This window comes from Podarcis pityusensis (genome assembly GCF_964106645.2).
Source record: "Podarcis pityusensis genome assembly, chromosome: 2".
NCBI lineage: Eukaryota > Metazoa > Chordata > Lepidosauria > Squamata > Lacertidae > Podarcis > Podarcis pityusensis.
The window spans coordinates 125,182,974-125,205,947 of NC_138029.1; the positions used below are offsets into that span (position 1 = coordinate 125,182,974).

General features: G+C 46.8%; 2 protein-coding genes across 2 annotated transcripts in view; both read left to right on the top strand.

The window, feature by feature from the left end:
• The window catches only part of LOC308469372 (uncharacterized protein), a 64,178-nt gene that overhangs the window by 39,276 nt on the left and 1,928 nt on the right, over positions 1-22,974 (top strand). The window lies entirely within an intron of this gene.
• LOC308469392 (uncharacterized protein) lies at positions 1,753-22,831 on the top strand. The gene is made up of 3 exons (XM_080991771.1): positions 1,753-1,873; positions 3,420-3,593; positions 20,244-22,831. Exons 2-3 carry the CDS (start codon positions 3,470-3,472, stop codon positions 22,631-22,633), a joined length of 2,514 nt encoding a protein of 837 aa, XP_080847897.1. The 5' UTR covers positions 1,753-1,873; positions 3,420-3,469; the 3' UTR covers positions 22,634-22,831.

Here is a 22,974-nt window from a genome sequence, read left to right on the forward strand (position 1 = left end):
CAGAGCCGAATCCCCTCCCTCCGTGCCCAGTCCCGTCTTTTGTCTCTTGTCTCCTCCCCGCGCTGCCTCGGTTTCCCTCCTGGGAAGAATCGGGTGAGTCTCCTCTCTCTTCCCCCTTGGGGTGCCCATGGGAGAAGGGGGTCCCGGGGCTGCAGGGGGAGACCCCCGAGTCTGGGAGCAGAGGGTCCTGCCCCCCATTCCTCTCTGCCAAGCCTGGGAGGGGGCGAGTTTCCAGGGGGTCTGCAGCTCTGCTCTTCCTTGGCATCCTCTTTGGGGAAGGAGGGAGGGGTCTGGGGGGGAGGGCATGCCCAGAATGCCCCTTCCAGTGGAGGAGCCCCTGCCAGGCCGGCCTTCCCCCCTGCCAGATCCTCCTCCTCCAGATCAGCTCAGGTCTCCAGCCCAGAGCCTCAAGGGAAGCCTCTCTGGGCAGGGGCCACGCCTGGGGCTCCTCCGTGGAGAAAAGGGGAGAGCGAGAGGGCTGAGCTGGCTGCACTGGGCTTGCCAGGGTTCAAGGGAACGGAGCTGCCTTCCTTGAGAGGAGAGGGTGGAAAGGCGCCTTAAGGACCCCAAGATCTTGTCCTGAAGGGGGTGAGGCAATGTAGGGAGGAGAAGGAGGGGGCTCTGGGTGGCAGGTCTGCCAACCTTTCTCTCTCTGATCCCAGAGTGAGCTTTCAAGGATGTTCCCCATCCTGGAGTTTCTCTGCAGCTGCTGCTATTAAAAAACTAGCCCATAGCCTTTGGAGTCCCCAGGTCGCCCAAACCTTCCCAAAGGAGGAACACCAATCTTGTTTCCATTGCAGAATGCTTTATTTACATTAAAGTTATAACTTTCACATTGGTAAAACTGGAACTCCCTCCCACAGGAGCCAGGCATTGGAGAGACTTTTCTAAAGGGAAATAAGACAATCTATACTGTGATAAGAATTTTAAGGTGTTAGATATATTTTAAATGCTCATAGATGTACCAACCAAGCCATGAAGCCGTATTTGCTCCTAAACTGACCAAATATTTTCTCTGCAAAGTCAGAGGGAAATGGAACAGCTTCCCCATTGTCTTTTCTTTCACAAATCATGTATTAAGGGCACATTTAAGATATGAATAGGGTGAGAGCCTGTGATCTGGCTCAGGAACTAAGTATTTATCATTACAAAAGACTGGGCAGGCTCCCCAGGCAATCCAATCAAGTGACCATTAAACAGGTAACCTGGCAGACAGGAGGTAAACAAAGCACTCAGATTTCTGCTGTGGACCGCCCTTTCTGTGATGTAGGTGTGATGTATCTGGGGTGGTGGTCTTGAGCTACACCCCTTCTGTGATGTATGTATGATGTATGGAGGGGTGGTCTTGAGATCCAGGGCAGGGAATTTAAAATGTCTATATAAGGCCTTGCGGCCATTGTTCTAGGTTCCTCCTCCCTCCTGTCTGTGGTGAGTGACATAAAGATCAGGCTTACTAGCTGCTTTGCTTCTCAATATTCTCTGGTTGGCCTCTGTTATTTTCTTCTACCAATAGGGAACCTACGTAAGGACTCTATATGGGCTCTTGGAAAAGGGCAGATTTTGTTTACAACAATACGGAACACAAGGCAAGCATGATTGTGAATAATACTCTTCTGTAAGATACAGAAGGGGACATTTGTTTATGTATTATCAAGAAGAATAAGGAAAACTCCAACTTGGGAGTTCTCCAACTGGGGAGTGTACTGATTTATTTATTTTTTTACATTTAATAGATTCACAGAGGGGTCGAGGGTCATCCAGTCCAACCCTTTGCAATTCTTAAAGTGGGGCTTGAACCCAGGACCCTCAAATCGAGAGTCTCCTGCTTTACCAGCGGAGGCTTTTGCTCCCAAGGGACCCGTGTCTCTCTCAGGTACCCTCCTAATATTGCAACAGACTTTCACTCTGCTAGTGAGCAGGTGAAGCATTATTATTATTTTATTTATACCCCACCCATCTGGGCGCAGGGCACTAAGCGGCTGTTCTCAGGGCCTCTGAGCCGAGAATCACAGACAACTCTGTACATGCCCTGGACCACCCAGATTCTGGGAGGGAAGGAGGACAGCCAGCCAGGGGGCTGTGCTCAGCTTGCGAAGGGTTAAATCGGACAGAGCCGGAGTCCTAGAGAGGACAGGAAGTAGAGAGACTGGGCAGGCCCTCCAGAGCAGAATCCCCTCCCTCTGTGCCCAGTGCCTTGCGGCATCTCTTGTCTAATAGGTAGAGGAAACACTAAGGTGTTAGTGAAAAACATGGATGTGCAGTCAAAAAATGAATTACAGAGAGTGAGGGGATTGGTGATAAAGAATAAAGTGAAATATATTGAAGTATGGTTAACAGCATAAACAACAACAACCCTAACATATTTCCAGATAATTATATTAAAATCATTAACTACAAAATTATATATATATATATATATATATCCATAACCGAGAAGTAGTCAATATAATGGATTGCTGGTGGGGAACACCATGACACCCATCTCGCTTTACTGGCTGTGGGAGCCGACATTTCTTCGCAGACAGTTTTTCTGGGTCATGTGGCCAGCATGACTACACTGCTTCTGGCAAAACCAGAGCAGTGCACAGAAACGCGTTTACCTTCCTGCCAGAGAGGTACCTATTCATCTACTTGCACTTTGACATGCTTTCGAATTGCTAGGTTGGCAGGAGCTGGGACCGAGCAATGGGAGCTCACCCCGTCGCAGGGATTTGAACCACTGACCTTTCGATCGGCAAGCCTTAGGCTCATTGGTTTAGACCACATGCCACCTGCGTCCTGATAGGTCCTTGAAAAATCTTTAGGAAAAGATCTAGCAGAGAGTCTGTGGGTTTTGATAAACAAGAAATGGCAATTGGTGCTTTCTCAAAATAGACTAGTTCTATCAAGCTGCCCTAAGTCTCCTGATATTTCAAAAATGTGGCATCACCAGCTCCTCTGCTTCCACATACAGATTTGGTCCCCTTGCAACACTTGACAGAGGCGGATACGGCTACACCATCTGCCTGGCTTGTGATGAGAGAGCTCAAAGATTGTGAACAGGGCTCTCCATACAAAGCACCTAGCATGGGGGCACCTACATGTAATATCTACTCTGCTATTTTCTGCCCATGCTCTGGGGTTTCAGTTTTCAGGCTTGGAGACAGGACGGTGACTGGTTTTTGCACCAGTTTGTCAATAATCCCCACTGAGTTCAATGGGATCTATTCTCAGGTCACTACTGTGCAGACCATGCCAGCCTTACGAAGTGGAGTGAGGAGCAAACAGAGGAAATGGGAATGACTGTAGATGTTTAGAAATGGGGCTTCTGTTGGGAAGGGGCTGCCCCATTTGTGCTTCTCCAGGGGCAGGAGAATATCTAGGGCAAGAGAATCCCTGCAGGGCCTCTGAGGCTCCCTTTGCTTCTTCCTCTTTCCCAGGACCCTGCAGCTTGTTGTGGCTTCTCAGCTCCTCAGGAAGGATTAAAGAGATGGATCCTGCGAAGCTCGTAAGGATGGAAGGGGGAAGATGGACGGTTGATCTGGTCAGGTTGTCTCCTGCATCCCTTCGCACAATCTCTGAACGTTCCCTCCCAGGGACCTCCGAGAGATCTGGTGAGTTCCAGGGGAGTGGAGATGGGGATATGGATGGATGGATGGAGCTGGAGAGGTATTGGGGCTTGCTCAGCAGGGCACCATTTTTGGGCTCCTCCACCTGCCTGCCTGCCTGCCTGCCTGCGCCTTTGTCATCTGCAGGCAATTTGAGCTAGGAATACATCCCAGCTCTCCGACCACCGCGATGTATTTTTAAAAAAATAATAATATTTATTATTTTTCCAAAAACATAGACATTTTAAAAAAACCAATACAATACAACACACCAAATCAACAAAAACAAAACAAAAACAATAAAATAAATCAAACAATTTCGTTATCCCATCTTTCATTCACTTATTTCCATGACCTCCTCACACCTCCCTTTTTGTATTCCACTTCTGTTAATTATTTCAGCAATTCCTTTCCATCTTCCTCTGTTTTCTATCCTATAATTATCTTAACTCATTCTAACCTTATTTTTTCCTTTAATGCTCTATTAACCTATCTGTACTTAATTCCTTATAACATTTCTACTAAAGCCATATAACTTCATTCCAACATTTTTCTAACATTCATTAATTTTACAGTATTTCTGTAAATAGTCTTTAAACTTTTTCCAATCTTCTTCCACCGACTCTTCTCCCTGGTCTCGGATTCTGCCAGTCATTTCCGCCAGTTCCATGTAGTCCATCAACGTCATCTGCCATTCTTCCAGAGTGGGTAGATCTTGTGTCTTCCAATACTTTGCAATAAGTATTCTTGCTGCTGTTGTTGCATACATAAAAAAAGTTCTATCCTTCTTTAACACCAATTGGCCGACCATGCCCAGGAGAAAGGCCTCTGGTTTCTTCAGGAAGGTATATTTAAATACCTTTTTAATTTCATTATAAATCATCTCCCAGAATGTCTTAATCCTTGGGCATGTCCACCAAAGGTGAAATAATGTGCCTTCAGTCTCATTACATTTCCAACATTTATTTTCGGGCAAATGGTAAATTTTTGCAAGCTTGACTGGTGTCATGTACCACCTATAAATCATTTTCATTAAGTTTTCTCTTAGGGCATTACATGCCGTAAATTTCATACCTGTGGTCCATAACTGTTCCCAGTCAGCCATCATTATATTATGTCCAACATCTTGTGCCCATTTAAGCATAGCTGATTTCACCCTTTCATCCTGAGTGTTCCATTTCAACAGCAAGTTATACATTTTTGACAAATTCTTAATTTTGGAATCTAGCAATTCTGTTTCCAATTTTGATTTTTCCACCTGGAAACCATTTTTTTTGTCCAAATTGTATGCCTCCATTAGTTGATAATAATGGTGCCAATCTCGGACATTATTTTTCAATTTTTCAAAGCTCTGCAATTTTATTCTGTCTCCATCTTGATCCAGAATTTCCCAATATTTCGGCCATTTGGCCTCCATATTGAGTTTTTTCTGTGCCTTCGCTTCCATTGGTGACAACCATCTTGGGGTTTTCTTTTCTAACAAATCTTTATATCTTATCCATACATTAAACAATGCTTTTCTAACAATATGATTTTTAAACGCTTTATGTACTTTTACCTTATCGTACCACAAATATGCATGCCAACCAAATACATTATTGAAACCTTCTAGGTCCAACACATCAGTGTTTTCAAGTAGCAGCCATTCTCTCAGCCAACAAAAAGCAGCTGATTCATAGTAGAGTTTAAGGTCTGGCAGGGCAAATCCACCTCTTTCTTTAGCATCAGTTAATATCTTAAATTTTATTCGAGGCTTCTTGCCCTGCCAAACAAATCTGGAAAGATCTTTCTGCCACTTCTTGAAACAATCCATCTTATCCAAAATTTGTAATGTTTGAAACAAAAACAACATCCTTGGCAGCACATTCATTTTTATCACAGCAATTCGGCCTAACAATGATAACTTCAAATTTGACCATATTTCTAAATCCTTTTTCACTTCAACATTTTCCATAATTATCCTTAAGTAGATTTACATTTTTAGCAGTCATGTTAACCCCTAAATATTTCACTTTCTTAACCAATGTTAGTCCTGTCTCTTCCTGAAACTTCTCTCTCTCATTCACAGTTAAATTTTTCTCTAAGACCTTAGTTTTCATCTTATTCAGCTTAAAACCTGCTACTTGCCCAAATTCTTGAATCAGTTCCCATACCCTTTTTGTACTAGATTCTGGTTCCTGTAGGGTCAATACTAAATCATCAGCAAATGCTTTCAGTTTATACTGTTTAGCTCCCACTTGTATACCTTTGACCTCTTGGTCCTTTCTTATCATGTTTAACAAAAACTCAAGGACCGATATAAAAAGCAGTGGAGAAATTGGGCAACCTTGTCGTGTCCCTTTCTCAATCTTAAACTCTTCTGTCACTACATTGTTCACAATTAATTTTGCCTTTTGTTCTGAATAAATTGCACCTATTCCATTTTCAAAACCTTGACCTACCCCCATCCCCTGTAGATTCTTCTTCATAAAGCTCCAGGAAATGTTGTCAAAGGCTTTCTCCACGTCCACAAATATCAAGACAGCCTTAGTATTAATATTCACTTGAAGTTTTTCTAAAATATTAATTATATTCCTCATATTGTCAGATAAATGTCTGCCCGGGAGAAAGCCCGCTTGGTCTTTATGAATTTCTTCTACTAACACCTTTTATAATCTTTTGGTACAATGTCTGCAAAAATTTTATAATCCACATTTAGCAGCGATATGGGGCGGTAGTTCTTGAGCTGTGTCTTTTCAGTCTCTGTTTTCGGTATAAGTGTAATGTAAGCTTCCTTCCATGACTCTGGTGCCTTTCTTCCTTCCAATATTTCATTACAGACTTCCTTCAATGGTTGTATTAACCAATCTTTCAAAGATCTGTAATAACTTGAAGTCAAACCATCTGGTCCTGGAGATTTACCTAATTGCATGTTCTGGATAGCCCCTTCCACCTCCTGATCCGTTATTTTGTAATTCAACATTAGTTGTTTTTCCTGAGAGATTTTGTGTAGTCCATTTATTTTCAAAAATCGATCAATGTCCATTTCTTTCTGCTTTTACTGTGTATAAAGTTGTTTAAAATACCTCTGGAAACACTTCGTAATCTCCACTGGGTTCTGTATATTTTTTCCTTCCACTTCCAAATTCGTGATAGTATTGAGTTTTTGTCTTTTTTTCATTTGCCAGGCCAACAATTTCCCACATTTATTTGCCGATTCAAATGTCTTTTGCCTCATCTGTTTAATCTTCCATTCTATTTCCTGATTCATCAGCTTCACATATTGTACTTGATATAACTTTATCTCTTTCAGAATCTCCTGTGACTTCGGTTTTGCTCTCAGTTTCTTCTCTCCTTCCTCTATCTTTCCCAGGATTTTGTCCTTTTTTTTCATTCTGAGTTCTCTTAATTGCATTCTGTTGTATTAGGAATCCTCTCATAACCGCTTTGCTTGCATCCCAAATTACTCTTTTTTCCACTGTAGTGTTCATGTTTATCTCAAAGTAATCTCTTAGAGTTTTTTGGGCCTTCTTGGTCACCTCTTCATTCCTAAACAAAGTGGCATTCATCCTCCATCTGAAGGAACCACTTGGCATCAATTTCATTTCCATCTTCACCGCATTATGGTCAGAACAAGTTTTGGGGCAGATCTCCACTTTGCTGATCTTCGGAGCCAATCCCCTGGTTACCCAGATTTGGTCAATTCTTGTCCATGTCATTTTAGCCTCAGAGAAGAAAGTTCCCTCTATTCCCAGAGGGTTCTTCATTCTCCAAATATCAACTAAATCCATATTTTCAGTCATGTCAAAAAAGGTTTTTGGTAGTCTACCATCTTTGGTGACTACCTGTCTCTGTGCCTTATCCATATTTGTAGACACCACTCCATTCATATCTCCCATCAAAATCATATTATAGTCCATGTAATCCATCAGAGTCTCATGTAACTTCTTAAAGAATTCCGATTTTCCTTCGTTTGGTGCATAGATACCTAGAATCAAGAATTTCTCTCCTTGTGATTGAATTTCAATTGCTACAAATCTTCCTTGGTCGTCTTTAAATAGGAATTTCGGTGATAGGCTCTCCTTTGCATAGAGGACCTCTCCTCTTTTTTTAACTTTGTCTGATGAAATGAATTCTTGGCCCAATCTTTTATTACTCAATATCTTCCTGTGTAGCCTTATCACATGTGTTTCTTGTAAACAAATCAAGTCCAAATGTTCTTTTTTCAATAAATGAAAGACACTCCCGCCTTTTTTCTGGGGACCGACCACCGCGATGTATTGGCAGCTCAAAATGTCTAAAACCAGCACCGTGATTGAATGCTCTATCAGAAAACTTACAGATCCATTGGGCAGCACTGGAACCCATGACTCTTGAAACCTAGACTTCCGGTTTGTCTGCAAAGGGAAATTGTGAGTCGTCTGTCTAAAAGACGACCATTACCGGGGGTTTTGAGCAGTGGGGGTGAGTGCCAGGGTTAGTGGGGTGTCGAGGGGACCAGCTGGGCATGAAGAGTCTTGACGCGATTGCTGGAGCCCCAACACTGCATCAGCAGCCAGTGGGGGGGAGTGAGACAGTGGCTTGAGCCTGCCCATGGCTCCAGCGCAGCTCAGAAACCCGAAACCACAAATCGCCACCTGAAGCAGCAGACTTTCAAAGGAAAAAAGGTATTGTCAACAACAATGGACTTTTCAAAATAAAAAGAATTGGATTTAAAACAGGAAGTCAACTTCCGTATTTTGAAGGGAGGATTTTGCAGTACAGACTTGTGAATGGGAAAAAAAACTTTGGAGACACATCAGTCTTTAGATGCTTTTTAAACTGCACTTTGTTACTTTGCTACCTATTAACACTATGTACTCTGGATACAAGAAGAAACTGTAGCTCTTTGTTCTTGGATTCCTAAAAAGGAAGATATAGGAAGCGATTGGAGTACTCTCAGTTTTTTTGAATGGGGATGCAGATTTTATGAATGAAAGCATTGAAAGGCTTGAAAAGATTACAAATTCTTTTTAAAAAACCCCTCTAAAAAGGACCCTGGATCTTGGCAAGTCCTACCAAAGCTTGGCAGGAGGACACTTTTCCATAACTGGGAGGTAATCCCAGGGAGGGGAAGTCCCTGGTAAGAGCCTTAGTAGGAGAAAGCGGGGGGGGGGGCTGTATTGGAATAAAAACTGAGTGAAATAGCATATATACTGTAGATTCCGGCGTATTAGGTGACTGGGCTTATTAGACGATCCCCCAATTTGGCAGCTGCAATTTGGGGGTTCGTCTTATAAGCCCACTTGCCTAATACACTGGGCAGCAACAGGGGGCGGGCTCAGCTCCGCGCCACCCATACCCAGCGTATAAGGCGACCCCCGACTTTGGAGAAGATTTTCCAGGGTTCAAAGTCGCCTTATACACTGGAATCTTGGATTACAGTGTATTGGATTACAATTACCATTTGGATTACAAATCTAATTTGAATTATAAATACGTCTGGAAAATTTTTGGACTCACAGTGGAAATATTTTGGATTACAAGACACATTGTGGATTATAATATAACTAGAAGCCTGGCAAGTGCTAATCAAAATCAAGGAGACAATGTAACAGTAAGTTTGAACAATGGTAACTGTTAGACTTTTGTTGTGGCCTGCTTTTTTATTCTTTTTTGTAGATTGTATATAAAGGTGATTTTGCCCTATTTTCACTCTCTCTCTCTCTCTCTCTTGGATATTGTGGAACTTTTATAATTCTGTAAGTTTGAAAGTATTGTTACATGTGCTGGTCCTTGGGGGCGTTACCATGCGGCGTGGTCTGAGTCCGGTTCTGGGTCGAGGTTCTGGAGGCTGTCCATCAGGGACGAAGCGAGGTCCAAGGCAAGGAGCCGGGCGTGGTCAGGAACTCCTGAAGAGCAGGTCAGAGTGCTGGCAGGAACAGGTTTCCAGCAATGTTGCTCCCGCAACCTGGGACTGGGCTGACTGGCCTTTATCTCCTCTGAGGCCTAGGGCAGTCCCGGCCCACAGGTGACTCGCCTCTCCTGGCCTTAAGGCGAGCACTCCTCCTGAGAGAACTTAGTGTTGGGAGACTGCCAGGGAGACAAAGTCCATCGTGGCCCCAAGCCGCCTCCGGACGTCCATCGATCTCCCGTAGACACGCAGTATCAGCAATTAGCGACACGAGCTCCAGAAATAGCCTGCCACATTCCAGAGCCGATGCACGCTCTATCAGCAGATAATGCACAGCGAAAGATGCACGCAGGAGAGCATTATTTACAAGTTTATTCAGCATTGATCAGAACAAAGAAAACATGACTGCCTGCTTCAGTGTCTCTGACGCAGAGAGAGAAACGAAAGCAAAGACACAACAGAAACATCCTGTGAACAGGAAATTCGCAGGCTGTGACACAAACATCCTGCTCCCTTTTAAGGTGGAACGGAAATATCCTAACACTTAGTTCCCTCCGCCTCTCTGCCCTGAGCCTCTGCAGCTCAGGAGAGGCTGGAGGGTTAGTGGACCCAGAGGCAACCTCACCTTCCCCTGACAGAGCTGGGAGAGGAGCACCTGCAGGCAATGGGTCCTCAATCACCTCCGGAGCCAGAGTGGATTCATATGGTGTCTGCTCCTGAGGATCCGGCACAGGAGCGGGCCCTTCAGATTCAAGCCCCTGCCCCGGCTCAGCCGGCCCGGGAGGCGGGGACTCCTGTGCAGGCTGGGATTCCTCAGGTTCAGCCTCTGAATCAGATTCCCAGGCCATCATACCATCCCCTCTCCCAGGCCCCCCCTCAACCGAGGGTCTGGACCCGGCTTGCTGGGGTACCCCACATGGAACTCACGGAGCGAGGCAGGCGCATGGACGTTGGCTAGTGGTTCCCAGGAACGGTCCTCGGGTCCATACCCCTTCCAGTCTATGAGATATTGGAGCTTTCCCCTGCGGTATCGTGAGTCCAGAATGCGTTACACCTCATACTCTGGCTCCCCCTGAACCAAAACTGGCTGTGGTCGGGGATGGTTTGGGTGGAACTCGTCGGGCAGGGCCACCGGACTCGGTAGGGACCTGTGGAATACCGGGTAAACCTTCAGGGTTGAGGGTAACCGCAGACGGAATGCCACAGGCGAGACCCGGTCCACGATAGGAAATGGGCCGGTGAAGCAGGCGTCCAGCTTCCGTGAAGGCCGAGAGGAGTGGAGGTGGTGAGTGGAGAGCCATACCAGGTCACTGACGTGGAGTTCCGGCCCCACCTGGCAGTGGCGGTCGGCCTGGGTCTTGTATGCCTCATTCGCCTGGCGCAGCTGCTCCATCAATAGTTGTTGCTGAGACTGGAGCTCCTGAAGCCACTCTGTCACCGCAGGGACTGTGGATGCCAGCAGCACATCCGGGAACAACCGCGGATGGTAACCGTAACTGGCCTGGAACGGGGTCTGCTGGGTGGAAGTGTTCACCGTTTTTTTGTAAGCGAACTCCACCAATGCTAGGTGGTCAACCCAGTCATCCTGCTGGAAGCTGCAGTAACCCCGGAGGTACTGCTCCAGCACTGTGTTTGCCCGTTCCGTCTGGCCATCGGTCTGTGGGTGGTAGGCTGACGATAGACAGACCTCTCTCCCGAGGGTCTGGTGCAACGCTCGCCAGAAACGGGATGTGAACTGGATGCCCCGCGACGTAGCCAGCCACGTCAGCCTTCAGACGGGGCCACCAAAACTCCCGGCTTATCAGATGGGTGGTCCCGCCGCTGGGGCATCATGGGTCATCCGGAGAACCTCAGCCCACAGTGGCCCTGGCGGGATGTACAGGCGACCGTGGTGCAGCAGTAGGGCCTGATACAAGACCAGCTCCGGATACTGAGGGCATGACCCTTCGGCCAGTTCCCTGAGTCGTTCTCCTTCCCAAGCTTCGACCCGCTCCTGTTCCTGCACCTGAGCCCGCAGCGGCTCAGCTTCCTGAGTGGCCAGGAACGAGGCCGGTGGTAAAATCGTTGTTGATACTGCTTGCTGTACCGTGTCTGTGATGTCTTCGGGTTTCTGGGACAGGGCATCCGCCTTCTGGTTTTGGGAGCTACGGATGTAGCGGATCCAGAACTGGAACCGGAAGAACAACGCCCACCAGATCTGTCTTTGTTTCAACTTGTGGGTGGTCTGAAGGTACTCCAGGTTCCGGTGGTCAGTTCTCACTTCCGGGTGTCGTGCCCCCTCAAGGTGATGGCGCCAGACCTCAAAGGCCACCTTAATGGCCAGTAGTTCCCGCTCCCACACGGTATAGTTACGCTCCGCCGGAAGGAACTAGTGGGAATAGTAGGCGTAGGGTAACAGTGGCGCATCCGGTCCATGCTGCTGGGACAAGACGGCACCGAGAGCTGTGCTGGAGGCGTCGGTCTCCACCACGAAGGGCCGAGAGGGATCAGGATGCTGCAAAATTGGCACCCTCTGAAAACAGGCTTTCAACCCCTGAAACGCTTCCTCTGGGACTTCTGGGACTTCCGGGACAGCGCCATCCGCAATGGCGGAGTTCCTCTGACAGAGTGGAACCCGCTCCGTGAAAATCGGGTCTTGCCTCCGCGGCGAAGGCGGAGACCCTTTAAAAATCCCAGGCGGAGGAAGCCTGGGAACGTGGGATTCGGCTGACACCAGGAGCGCCTCCCCTACTCGCAGGGAACCCCTTTTTCGGGGGTCCGAAGCGACATGGGGTGAGTGGCGCGGTGTTTTGAATCAACCGCTACTTTTACGGAGTGAAGCCGCACAGCCGTTGCCGGAGAGCGCTGACTTTTTCCTGTGGACAATTTGGACTCTAAACAAGTACCCGTGAGTAGAACGGAAAATTGGATTAAGTATCAAGAAGTATTTTAATTTGGCACCGAAACGGGAAGGTTCTAAACAGGAAGTCCGCCTCCCGTTTTTTGTAAATAGATTGAAGCAAAAACTTTGTAAGTTAAAGTCTGGAAAGTCGGACATAAAGTTCTAAATTTCCTTCATTCATCACCACCAAAACCCCTCTTGGAAGCAGGAGAAAAGAGGGGGATTTTTGACTGTTTAAGCCTGCAGGAGAGAGAGAGTAAAGAAAGATAAATTTTCCACTGTCTCAAACCTGGGAACGGGTTGTCAGAGACAGAATTTTATGGGGAAAGTTCATCGACTGTGAACGGAACATCTTTTGACAGATAGTAAAAAAAAAAAGAGAGAGAGAGAAATATATTGATTCCAATGTTGCTTCTTGCAATCAAAAGAAACAAAGCATTTGAAAAGTGAAAGTAATCTTTCCTTGTCGGTCCTGCTTTTAAAAGATGGATACAAATAGAAATTGTCTCCTCTAGAGGGAGCTTGTTAATTTGTTGCCGGAGCTCATCTGGGGACCTCACAGCTGTATGATTAGGATCGTGAGACCAGACTCTAACCTTGGGGGGGGGGGGGAAATGTGTTTACAATAAGTCTTGGTGCTTGCTTTTTGCAAGACAAGTGCTTTGCTGGAGCAGATGCATGAGAAGATGGATTTGATGACTGTCGCAGTTAAAAACTTTGGACAAACGGCGAATACCCATATAGAAACCATTCAGGAACCAGCCCAGGAATCTGATTTGATAGGGCAAGCGCAAGGGCAGAAGAAAATGGAGGAGGTTGTTGTTGAACCTCAAATAACACAAATGGAGAGACCTGAGGCCTTGCAGGAGTATAAGCCGCTGTTCTTGAAGTTCAAATCTGGAGTGGACCAGGGGGGTCTGGAGTTGTGAGGGCTCTTAATTTTGGAAAGACTTTGAAACATGCTTTTAAATACTTTCTGGATTACAGTGTTGACTGTGGGGAATGGGACTGTGGGGAATGGGCTGATCTGCTGAGGAGAGATGGAGATACTTTTGGATTGGAGTCCTCCCAAGACCTACCCCCCAATGAAAAAGGAAAGAAAATAAGAAAAAGATCAACAAAAGATAAAGTAAAGGGCAGGTATAAACAAGAAGAAGGCCTGCAGAAGGGACATGGAAAAGATTTAAGAGCTTCGGACATAAGAGCACCAGGTTGATGGATTAGATAGACGAGAAAGGACTGACAAAGCCCGAGACCAGGAAGAAGAGACGATGGATGAAGATTGGAAGAAAGTTTCAAAATTTATTTAAGTATTGTAAAATTAATGAGTATTAGAAAAATGTTGGAATGAAATTATTTGGCTTTAGCAGAAATGTCAAAAAGAATTATGAAAGAATACGTTATGGTTAAAAGAATTTGGTATATATAAGTTTTAAGTTTTAGGGTTTTTTAGGTAAGATAAGGTTAAAATAGATTAAGGTAATTTAAATGACAGAATATTGTGAATGATGGAAAGGATTTGCTGAGATAATTAATAACTAGAATACAAAAAAGGGAGGTGTGAGAAGGTCGTTGAAATAAGTTAATGAAAGTTAAGGATTTGGGAATATTAGACTTGTTTTTTAATTGTTTGTTTATTTTTGTTTTTTGATTTAGATGTATTGTGTGTTTTGTTATTTTTTTTTTCTTTGGTTTTTATTGATCTGTATTGTTTAATTGTTATGTCTATCTACTTTTTTCTTTCTTTTTCTCCTTTTCTTGTCTTTTCTTTCTTCTTTCTTGGTAACTTTAAAATTCTCAATAAACATTATTAAAAAAAAAAAAGAAATGCTTCCTCTGCCCCCTTGTCCCAGGAAAATGGCCTCTTGGGGCGCAGCAGTCAGGTCAACGGGGTGGTGTGATGAGCATAGTCTGCAATGAAGGTCCGGCAATAGTTGGCGAACCCCAGGAACCGCTGTAGGTCCTTGTGGTTCCGGGGTGCCGCCCACTCCCGAACCGCAGCCACCTTCCCAGGATCCATCTGCACCCCATCTGGAGAGAGTCGGTGACCCAGGAAGTCTACCGACCGCTGATGAAACTCACACTTGCTGAGCTTAGCATACAGGTGGTGCTACCGCAAGCGCTGCAGGACGGTCTGGACATGACCCTTGTGGCGAGCTGGTTCACGGGAGAAAATCAGAATGTCATCTAGGTACACCACCACGAACTTGTCTAGCAAGTCCTGGAACACGTGGTTGATGTACTGTTGGAACACGGCGGGTGCGTTGCACAAACCGAAAGGCATTACCAGGTACTCGAACTGCCCATACCGGGTCCCGAATTCTGTCTTCCACTCATCCCCGGCTTGGATCCGAATCAAATTGTAGGCCCCCCAGAGGTCTAGCTTGGTGAACACCTGCGCCCCTTGCACCCGCTCCAGCAATTCCGAGATAAGGGGCAAGGGGTACCGGTCTGCGATAGTAATCTTGTTCAGGGCCCGGTAATCATGGCAAAGACGAAGCTCCCCACACTTCTTAACAAAGAGCACCGGAGCGGCAGTGGGCGAGGTGGAAGGCCGAATGAATCCACGCTCTAGGTTCTTGCGAAGGAAGTCCTACAAAGCTTTGCGCTCCGTCTCCGTAAGAGAGTATAGGCAATGCACAGGCAGGGATGCCCCGGGCTGGAGGTCTATGCCGCAATCAAAAGACGATGGGGCAGCAGCTGGTCTGCCCCCCATTACTCGAACACATCTTGGTAGTCCTGGTAAACAGCAGGGAACGTTGATGCAGCCTCCCCAGTGGGGGTGGCCGCTAGCATCTCGGACCGAGCATGGGGACACAGATCTGGGAAGTGCACAGTCCGATTGACCCAGTCAATCTGAACATTGTGGGACTTCAGCCAGTCCATCCCGAGCACCAGGGGAAACCGGGGCATGGTAGCAATGTCCAAAGTTTGCACCTCCCGGTGCTGCTGGTGACACAGAACCAAGGGCTGGGTCTCCTGAGTAATGGTGCCCGAGCACAGGAGCCGCCCGTCAATTGCCTCCACCTGTACCGGTTCTGACTTATTCTGAAGTGGCACCTGATGACGGGCGGCAAAGGCAGAGTCCATATAAGAGCGGGTTGCCCCTGAATCCACCAGAGGATGGGCCCGCCAGGGGGGTATAGGCGCACTGGAACCATGAGATATCACAATTCCACCGGTGAGGGCCCCTCAGGCGTTGTTCGGGCCCCCAGGTAGCCAGGGCAATCGGCTACCGGGGTTGGCGGTTTCCCTGCGGCTGGCATGTTCTCGGGACAGGATCAGGCATAATGTCCACTCCCACCGCAGTAGAGACACAGGTTCCCCTCCCGATGCCGCGTCTTCTCCAAGGGGGAGAGGCGAGGCCGCGCTGTCCCGAGCTGCATTGGCTCGTCCGACAACTCGGCTGTGGCCATGGATCTGCTGGTAAGGACTGGAGCCAGAAGCCGGGAGTGCTGGTGGTTCCGGGCCTGGCGACGGTCCTCCAACCGATTGTCTATCTGCAAGCTCCGCTGAATGAGGGCATCCAGTGTGGTGGGGCGATCCATCATGGCCAGCTGGTCCAGTATCTCATCCGAAAGTCCCTCAAGATACTGGTCCCGCAGTGCAGAGTCATTCCAGGACAAGTCCTGCACCAACAGCCGAAATTCTGTGGCGTAGGCAATGGCTGTGGACTTGTCCTGTTTCAACCGACGAATCGCCCGATTGGCTTGGCTCCCCTTCAGAGGGTTGCCAAACGCAGTCTCCAAGTGGTTACAAAACCCCACATAGTCTTGTCAGCAAAGGAGAGTCTTGCCGGAGCAGTGGCAAAGCCCAGTTGGTCGCCTGGTCCTTCAGCAAGCTGATCAAGAATTGCACCTTGGTGCGATCGTCAGGTAAATTCCGGGCTCGCCCCTGAATATACAACTTGGCCTGGGCGAGGAAAAATGGGAAAGCTGGCCGGGGACCCATCAAATTTCTCTGGAAGGGCCACTGGGTACTTGCCAGAAACTGGGGCGTCAGCCACAGGAGCCGGTAAGGCGTCCAACCGCTGCTGAAGCACTGAAACTGCATTGCTTAGCTGCTGAACGGTGTAAGTCAGGGCCTGATTCTCCTGGGCCAGCTGCCTGGTCGGCCATGGCTTCTGGCTCTTCCCAAACGCACCCTAACGAAGGGGGAGTGCAGGTGTGTCGGGAGCAAACTGTGCTGGTCCTGGGGGGGTTACCATGCAGTGTGGTCTGAGTCTGGTCCTGGGTTGAGGGTCTGGAGGCTGTCCGTCAGGGGCGAAGCGAGGTCCAAGGCAAGGAGCCGGGCGTGGTCAGGAACTCCGGAAGAGCAGGTCAGGGTGCTGGCAGGAACAGGTTTCCAGCGATGTTGCTCCCGCAACCTGGGACTGGGCTGACTGGCCTTTATCTCCTCTGAGGCCTAGGGCAGTCCTGGCCCACAGGTGACTCGCCTCTCCTGGCCTTAAGGCGAGCACTCCTCCTGAGAGAACTTGGTTCCCTCCGCCTCTCTGCCCTGAGCCTCTGCAGCTCAGGAGAGGCTGGAGGGTTAGTGGACCCAGAGGCAAACTCACCTTCCCCTGACAGGGCTGGGAGAGGAGCACCTGCAGGCAATGGGTCCTCAATCACCTCCGGAGCCAGAGTGGATTCATCTAGTGTCTGCTCCTGAGGATCCAGCACAGGTGCGGGCCCATCAGATTCAAGCCCCTGCCCCGGCTCAGCCGGCCCTGGAGGCGGGGACTCCTGTGCAGGCTGGGATTCCTCAGGTTCAGCCTCTGAATCAGATTCCCAGGCCGCAGTCACAAATGTGTGGGTAGGTATGGCTCAATGTGAACCTGAGAGTTTTGAGAATGTTCAGAAACCGCCTCAGGATGAAGCCAGGAAATGGCATGAGGCAATGCAGAAGGAGATGAGCTCAATGGAGTCTCTAGGTGTGTTCTCCCTCACGACGTTGCCAGCGGGCAAACAAGCTGTGAGCAGTCGCTGGTCTTAAACCCACAGCAACTGGAGAACCACAGTACAAGGCTAGACTAGTAGCCAGAGGGTTCACGCAGAGGAAGGGGCTGCATTACACTGAGGTATATGCTCCCACTTCCAGAAGTGAAACTCTGCGCATGCTCTTAGCCATTGTTGCACAAAGAGGTTTTCCGGTGCATCACTTTGATGTGGATATGGCCTATTTTAACAGACCTCCAGGAGGATCTGTGCATGCTTCCTCCTCCAGGGTTTGAGGGCAATGGGCCAGGAACTGTGTGGAAACTGCACAAGTCAATTTACCGGCTGAAACAATCACCAAGGAATTGAGACTTGTGTCAGAATGAAGCCTTAGAGAAGTTAGGTTTCAAGAAGAGTCTTGCTGACAGCTGCCTGTACCTCGAGGGGTCAGGAGAGTCACAAGAACTGGTCTTGGTCTTTGTTGATGACATCATTCATGTTTCACGGGCAGACAAACCGGTGCGGAAGTTTGCCAAAGAGCTTGGAAAACATTTCCAACTCAAGATTATGAGTGCAGTAAAGATTTACCTGTGTGTACAGATAGGCCTGAAGATGGAAGTTTCTTGCTCAGTCAGAAAGGCAAGATTGAGCAGTTGCTTGAGAAGTTCAGGATGTCTGATTGTGCAGGGGTTAGGACACCCGTGGAGACAGGCTACGTGAAAGACAGTCAGTTAGCAGAATGTGCTGAGTTCGAGAACGCTGAGGTCTTTCAGTAAGCTCTGGGTAGTCTATTGTATCTGTCCCAGTGGAGCAGGCCAGACATTGCTTTTGCTACCAATCTGCTCAGCAGGGAAGCTACAAAGCCCAGTGTAAATGCCTGTAATGGTATTAAGTGGGTGCTGAGAAACCTGCAGGATACCAAAGACTTCCGTCTCAAACTGTCAGCTACAGGTGACGCCAAGCTCACGTGCTGGACAGATAGCGAATGGGCAAATCTGGATGACAGGAAGTCCATATCTGGGATGGTCATAAAATTTGGGGAATCTCTAGTTGGGTGGAAGTTCCAGAAGCAGAGTCTCATTGTGCTGTCCTCTACTGAAGCTGAGTTCAGTGCACTGTCAGAGCCGTGCGGGGAACTGGAGTTCTACAGATGTCTGGTTCAAGAAATCTGTGGGGAGTGTTGCTTGCCCAGCACTGTTTGGGAGGACAATCAACCCTGTCTGAAGTTGGCAGAGCCTGGGCAATTTAAGGCCAGAACCAAACATCTGGACATATGTTTCCAGAATGTGTGTCAGAGTGTCCAATCAGGCTTGCTGAAGTTGCAGTACTGTCCAAGCCATAAGAACCTGGCAGATGGGTTCACGAAACCTTTGAGCTTCTAGCATCATGGCGAGTTCTGTGAAGGTTTGGTTTTGGGGTAAGTGGTGGTACTTAGAAGCCCCCCGGCAGCGCAGGACGAGAGGGGGTGTGAGGGGAACCAGAGCTTACAGGGTTAAACGGCTCAGTTCCATTGTCCTTCCTCTGAGGGGTGGAGAGATCCTACATTCGGGATCTGTTTCTTTGTTCTGTATTCTGCTTTCGTTTTTGTCCGAGCCAGAGATGTTTTTTCTGCCGGACACTGGCTGATTTATACTGCTGTAAAAATAAAGCTTCTAGAATAGAAAGAAGCTGAGCGGGCTCTTGATTTATGCACACTATGCAAGCCACAGAGGGCAGAAGGCCAATTCGCTGTGTTTACTCTGCTGTGCTCAGAGGTCCGAAGAAACAGAGAGGCGCCACGGAAGCCTGCAGGGCCTTCACCCTGAGCAATATTTCACACAGAGATGGTAGGGATAGAGGCATATAAAAAAAGTAACATATTTAGGAGTTTGGATAACTGCAAAAATATATAAATATTTTTAAAGACAATTATGAAAAAATTTGGCAGGAAATTAAAAGAAACTTTTCTCTATCAGATCCCAGCGTGAGCTTTCAAGGATGTTCCCCATCCTGGAGTTTCTCTGCAGCTGCTGCTGCTATTAGAAAACAAGCCTATAGGCTTTGGAGTCCCCAGTTCGCCCATCCCTTCCCAAAGGAGGAACACCAGTCTTGTCTCCATCGCAGAGTGCTTTATTTACATTAAACTTATAACTTTCACAGTGCGTAGGTAAAACTGGAACTCCCTCCCGCAGGAGCCAGGGATTGGAGAGACTTTTCTAAAGGGAAATAAGACAATCTATACTGACACATGGCAAGCATGATTGTGAATAATACTGTCTTAGAGAAATGTAAGATACAGAAGGGGACATTTATCTATGTATTATCAAGAATAAGGAAAACTCCAGATATAAAAGGAGGTGAGGGTGGGGCAACAAAATGACAGACTGAAGTCGTCTGCAGATGATGTGGTATTATCTTTAGGGGAACATCTTAGTAGTGTATTAGAAGCAATAGGGCTGCTTGGAAATGCTGTCTAAAATTATTTGGTATATATTTTTAATTCTTTATTCTTTATTTAATATGCAGGTTGCTCTGTATTATTTTTGTTGTCATTCATTATATGTAATGTATTCAATTTCATCATCAGCTGATGAAGATTCATCTTTGAAACAGTTGATTCAATCCGGATGTCTTGGACATCATCCGTTGAAAGACATCATGGTCTTCCCCACCAGCATTCCATTACATTGACTATTTGGTTATGGACTGATATATATATATATATATACATACATATATATATTATTTTGAAGTTTATGATTTGTAAATTTTAGATGATAATCTATTACTATTAATACCACATTTACTATATTAATTATCCACATGTTGCGACCATATTTGAGCAGCTCAACTGCTAAGTCAGCTCTGGCATTGAGACTAGTAGCTCAAGTGACTCAAGGCCCAATTCAGGCTAAACACATCTAACTCTCTTCAGTTCTTCCTCTATGACAAGCATTCATTAACTTTGTTCTTCCCAAGGCTCTAATTAGCTTCTCTCTTCATTGCAGATGGTGATCAATTGGAAGGGAAGGACAAGGAGGACCACAACAGTATCCACATAGCAGAGAAGTCAAATAAATATTCAGGGTGTGGAGAGAACATCCGTCAGAGCTCCCAGTCCACCTCCCATCAAAGAAAAAGCTTCATTTGGAGGGATAGCCTTACTTCACACGAAAAAACTCACAGTGGAGAGAAATTGTATCAGTGCTTGGAATGTGGAAAGAGCTTCACTCGGAAGCATGGTCTCACTTCGCATCAAAGAATTCATACAGGGGAGAAACCCTATCCGTGCTTGGAATGTGGAAAAAGCTTCAGTCAAAGTTCCCATCTAACTTCCCATCGAAAAGTTCATACGGGGGAGAAACCCTATCAGTGCTTCGAATGTGGAAAGAGCTTCCGGGATGGGGCCAGGCTCACTTTGCATCAAAGAATTCATACAGGGGAGAAACCACATCCGTGTTTGGAATGTGGAAAAAGCTTCAGCCAGGCGATCCATCTCACTGCCCATCAAAGAATTCATACCGGGGAGAAACCCTATCAGTGCTTGGAATGTGGAAAGAGCTTCAGTTGGAAGAAAAGTCTCACTTCCCATCAAAGAATTCATACAGGGGATAAACCTTTTCAGTGCCATGAGTGTGGAAAGAGCTTTCGTCACAGTTCCAGTCTCACTTTTCATCAAAGAATTCATACAGGGGAGAAACCCTATCAGTGCTTAGAATGTGGAAAGAGCTTCAGTCTCAGACAGAGTCTCACTTCCCATAACAGAATTCATACAGGGGAGAAACCCTATCAGTGCTTGGAATGTGGAAAGAGCTTCAGTGAGAGGGTGCAGCTGACTTCTCATCACAGACTTCATACAGGGGAGAAACCATATCCATGCCTGGAATGTGGAGAGAGCTTCCGTTACAGGCAGAGTCTTATTTCGCATCGAAAAGTTCATACGGGGGAGAAACCCTATCAGTGCTTCGAATGTGGAAAGAGCTTTCGTCTGAGTAGTTTTTTCACTTCCCATCAAAGAATTCATACAGGGGAGAAACCACATCAGTGTTTGGAATGTGGAAAAAGCTTCAGCCGGGTGATCCATCTCACTACCCATCAAAGAATTCATACAGGGGATAAACCCTTTCAATGCCATGAGTGTGGAAAGAGCTTTCGTCACAGTTCCGGTCTCACTACCCATCAAAGAATTCATACAGGGGATAAACCCTTTCAATGCCATGAGTGTGGAAAGAGCTTTAGTCACCTTTCCACTCTCACCTCCCATCAAAGAATTCATACAGGGGATAAACCCTTTCAATGCCATGAGTGTGGAAAGAGCTTTCGTCAATGTTCCACTCTCACTTCGCATCAAAGAATTCATACAGGGGAGAAACCCTATCCGTGCTTGGAATGCGGAAAGAGCTTCAGTCAAAGTACCCGTCTAAATTCCCATCGAAAAGTTCATACGGGGGAGAAACCCTGTCAGTGCTTCGAATGTGGAAAGAGCTTCCGGGATGGGGCTGGGCTTACTTTCCATCAAAGAATTCATACAGGGGAGAAACCACATCAGTGCTTGGAATGTGGAAAAAGCTTCAGCCAGGCGATCCATCTCACTGCCCATCAAAGAATTCATACCGGGGAGAAACCCTATCAGTGCTTGGAATGTGGAAAGAGCTTCCAGGAGCGGGCCAAGCTCACTTCCCATCACAGAATTCATACAGGGGAGAAACCCTATCAGTGCTTAGATTGCGGAAAGACCTTCAGTCAAAGTTCCAGTCTCACTTCCCATAACAGAATTCATACAGGTGAGAAACCCTATCAGTGCTTAGAATGCGGAAAGAGCTTCAGTAAAAGTTCCCATCTAACTTCTCATCAAAGAGTCCATACAGGGGAGAAACCCTATCAGTGCTTAGAATGTGGAAAGAGCTTCCGGGAGAGGACCAAGCTCACATCCCATCAAAGAGTCCATACAGGGGAGAAACCCTATCAGTGCTTGGAATGTGGAAAGAGCTTCAGTGAGAGGGTGCAGCTGACTTCCCATCACAGATTTCATACAGGGGAGAAACCATATCCATGCCTGGAATGTGGAAAGAGCTTCCGTTACAGGCAGAGTCTTACTTCGCATCGAAAAGTTCATACGGGGGAGAAACCCTATCAGTGCTTTGAATGTGGAAAGAGCTTTCGTCAATGTTCCACTCTCACTTTCCATCACAGAATTCATACAGGGGAGAAACCCTTTCAATGCCATGAGTGTGGAAAGAGCTTTGGTCACAGTTCCTATCTCGTGACCCATCAAAGAACTCATACAGGTCAGAAACCATATCAGTGCTTGGAATGTGGAAAGAGCTTCAATCGGAAAGATATTCTCACTTCCCATCAAAGAATTCATACAGAGAGAAAACCAAAAGAAAAACAATAACGCAAACATTATTAAACAACCTTTACAAAACATATTTGTATAGAAAAGAGAAAGGGTGGGGGAGAATAACTAAAAATACCCTTTATCACATTTGTATCATATATATCATATCATTTGTCAACACATAGAAAGGTAGTCTCCCCCAGCTCTCCCCTGGGTGCCCCCCTTCTCTTCGTCTCCCACCCTGAGTGATCGTTCCTCTGTGATCATCTAATACAGTGGTACCTCGGGTTACATACGCTTCAGGTTACATACGCTTCAGGTTACAGACTCCGCTAACCCAGAAATAGTACCTTGGGTTAAGAACTTTGCTTCAGGATGAGAACAGAAATGGTGCTCCG

Excerpts from the sequence above, each read along its gene's own strand:
- LOC308469392 (XM_080991771.1), top strand. The coding sequence starts at position 3,470 with ATGGATCCTGCGAAGCTCGTAAGGATGGAAGGGGGAAGATGGACGGTT. Across the intron at positions 3,594-20,243 it reads AGGGACCTCCGAGAGATCTG|ATGGTGATCAATTGGAAGGG; the intron begins GTGAGTTCCAGG and ends TCTTCATTGCAG.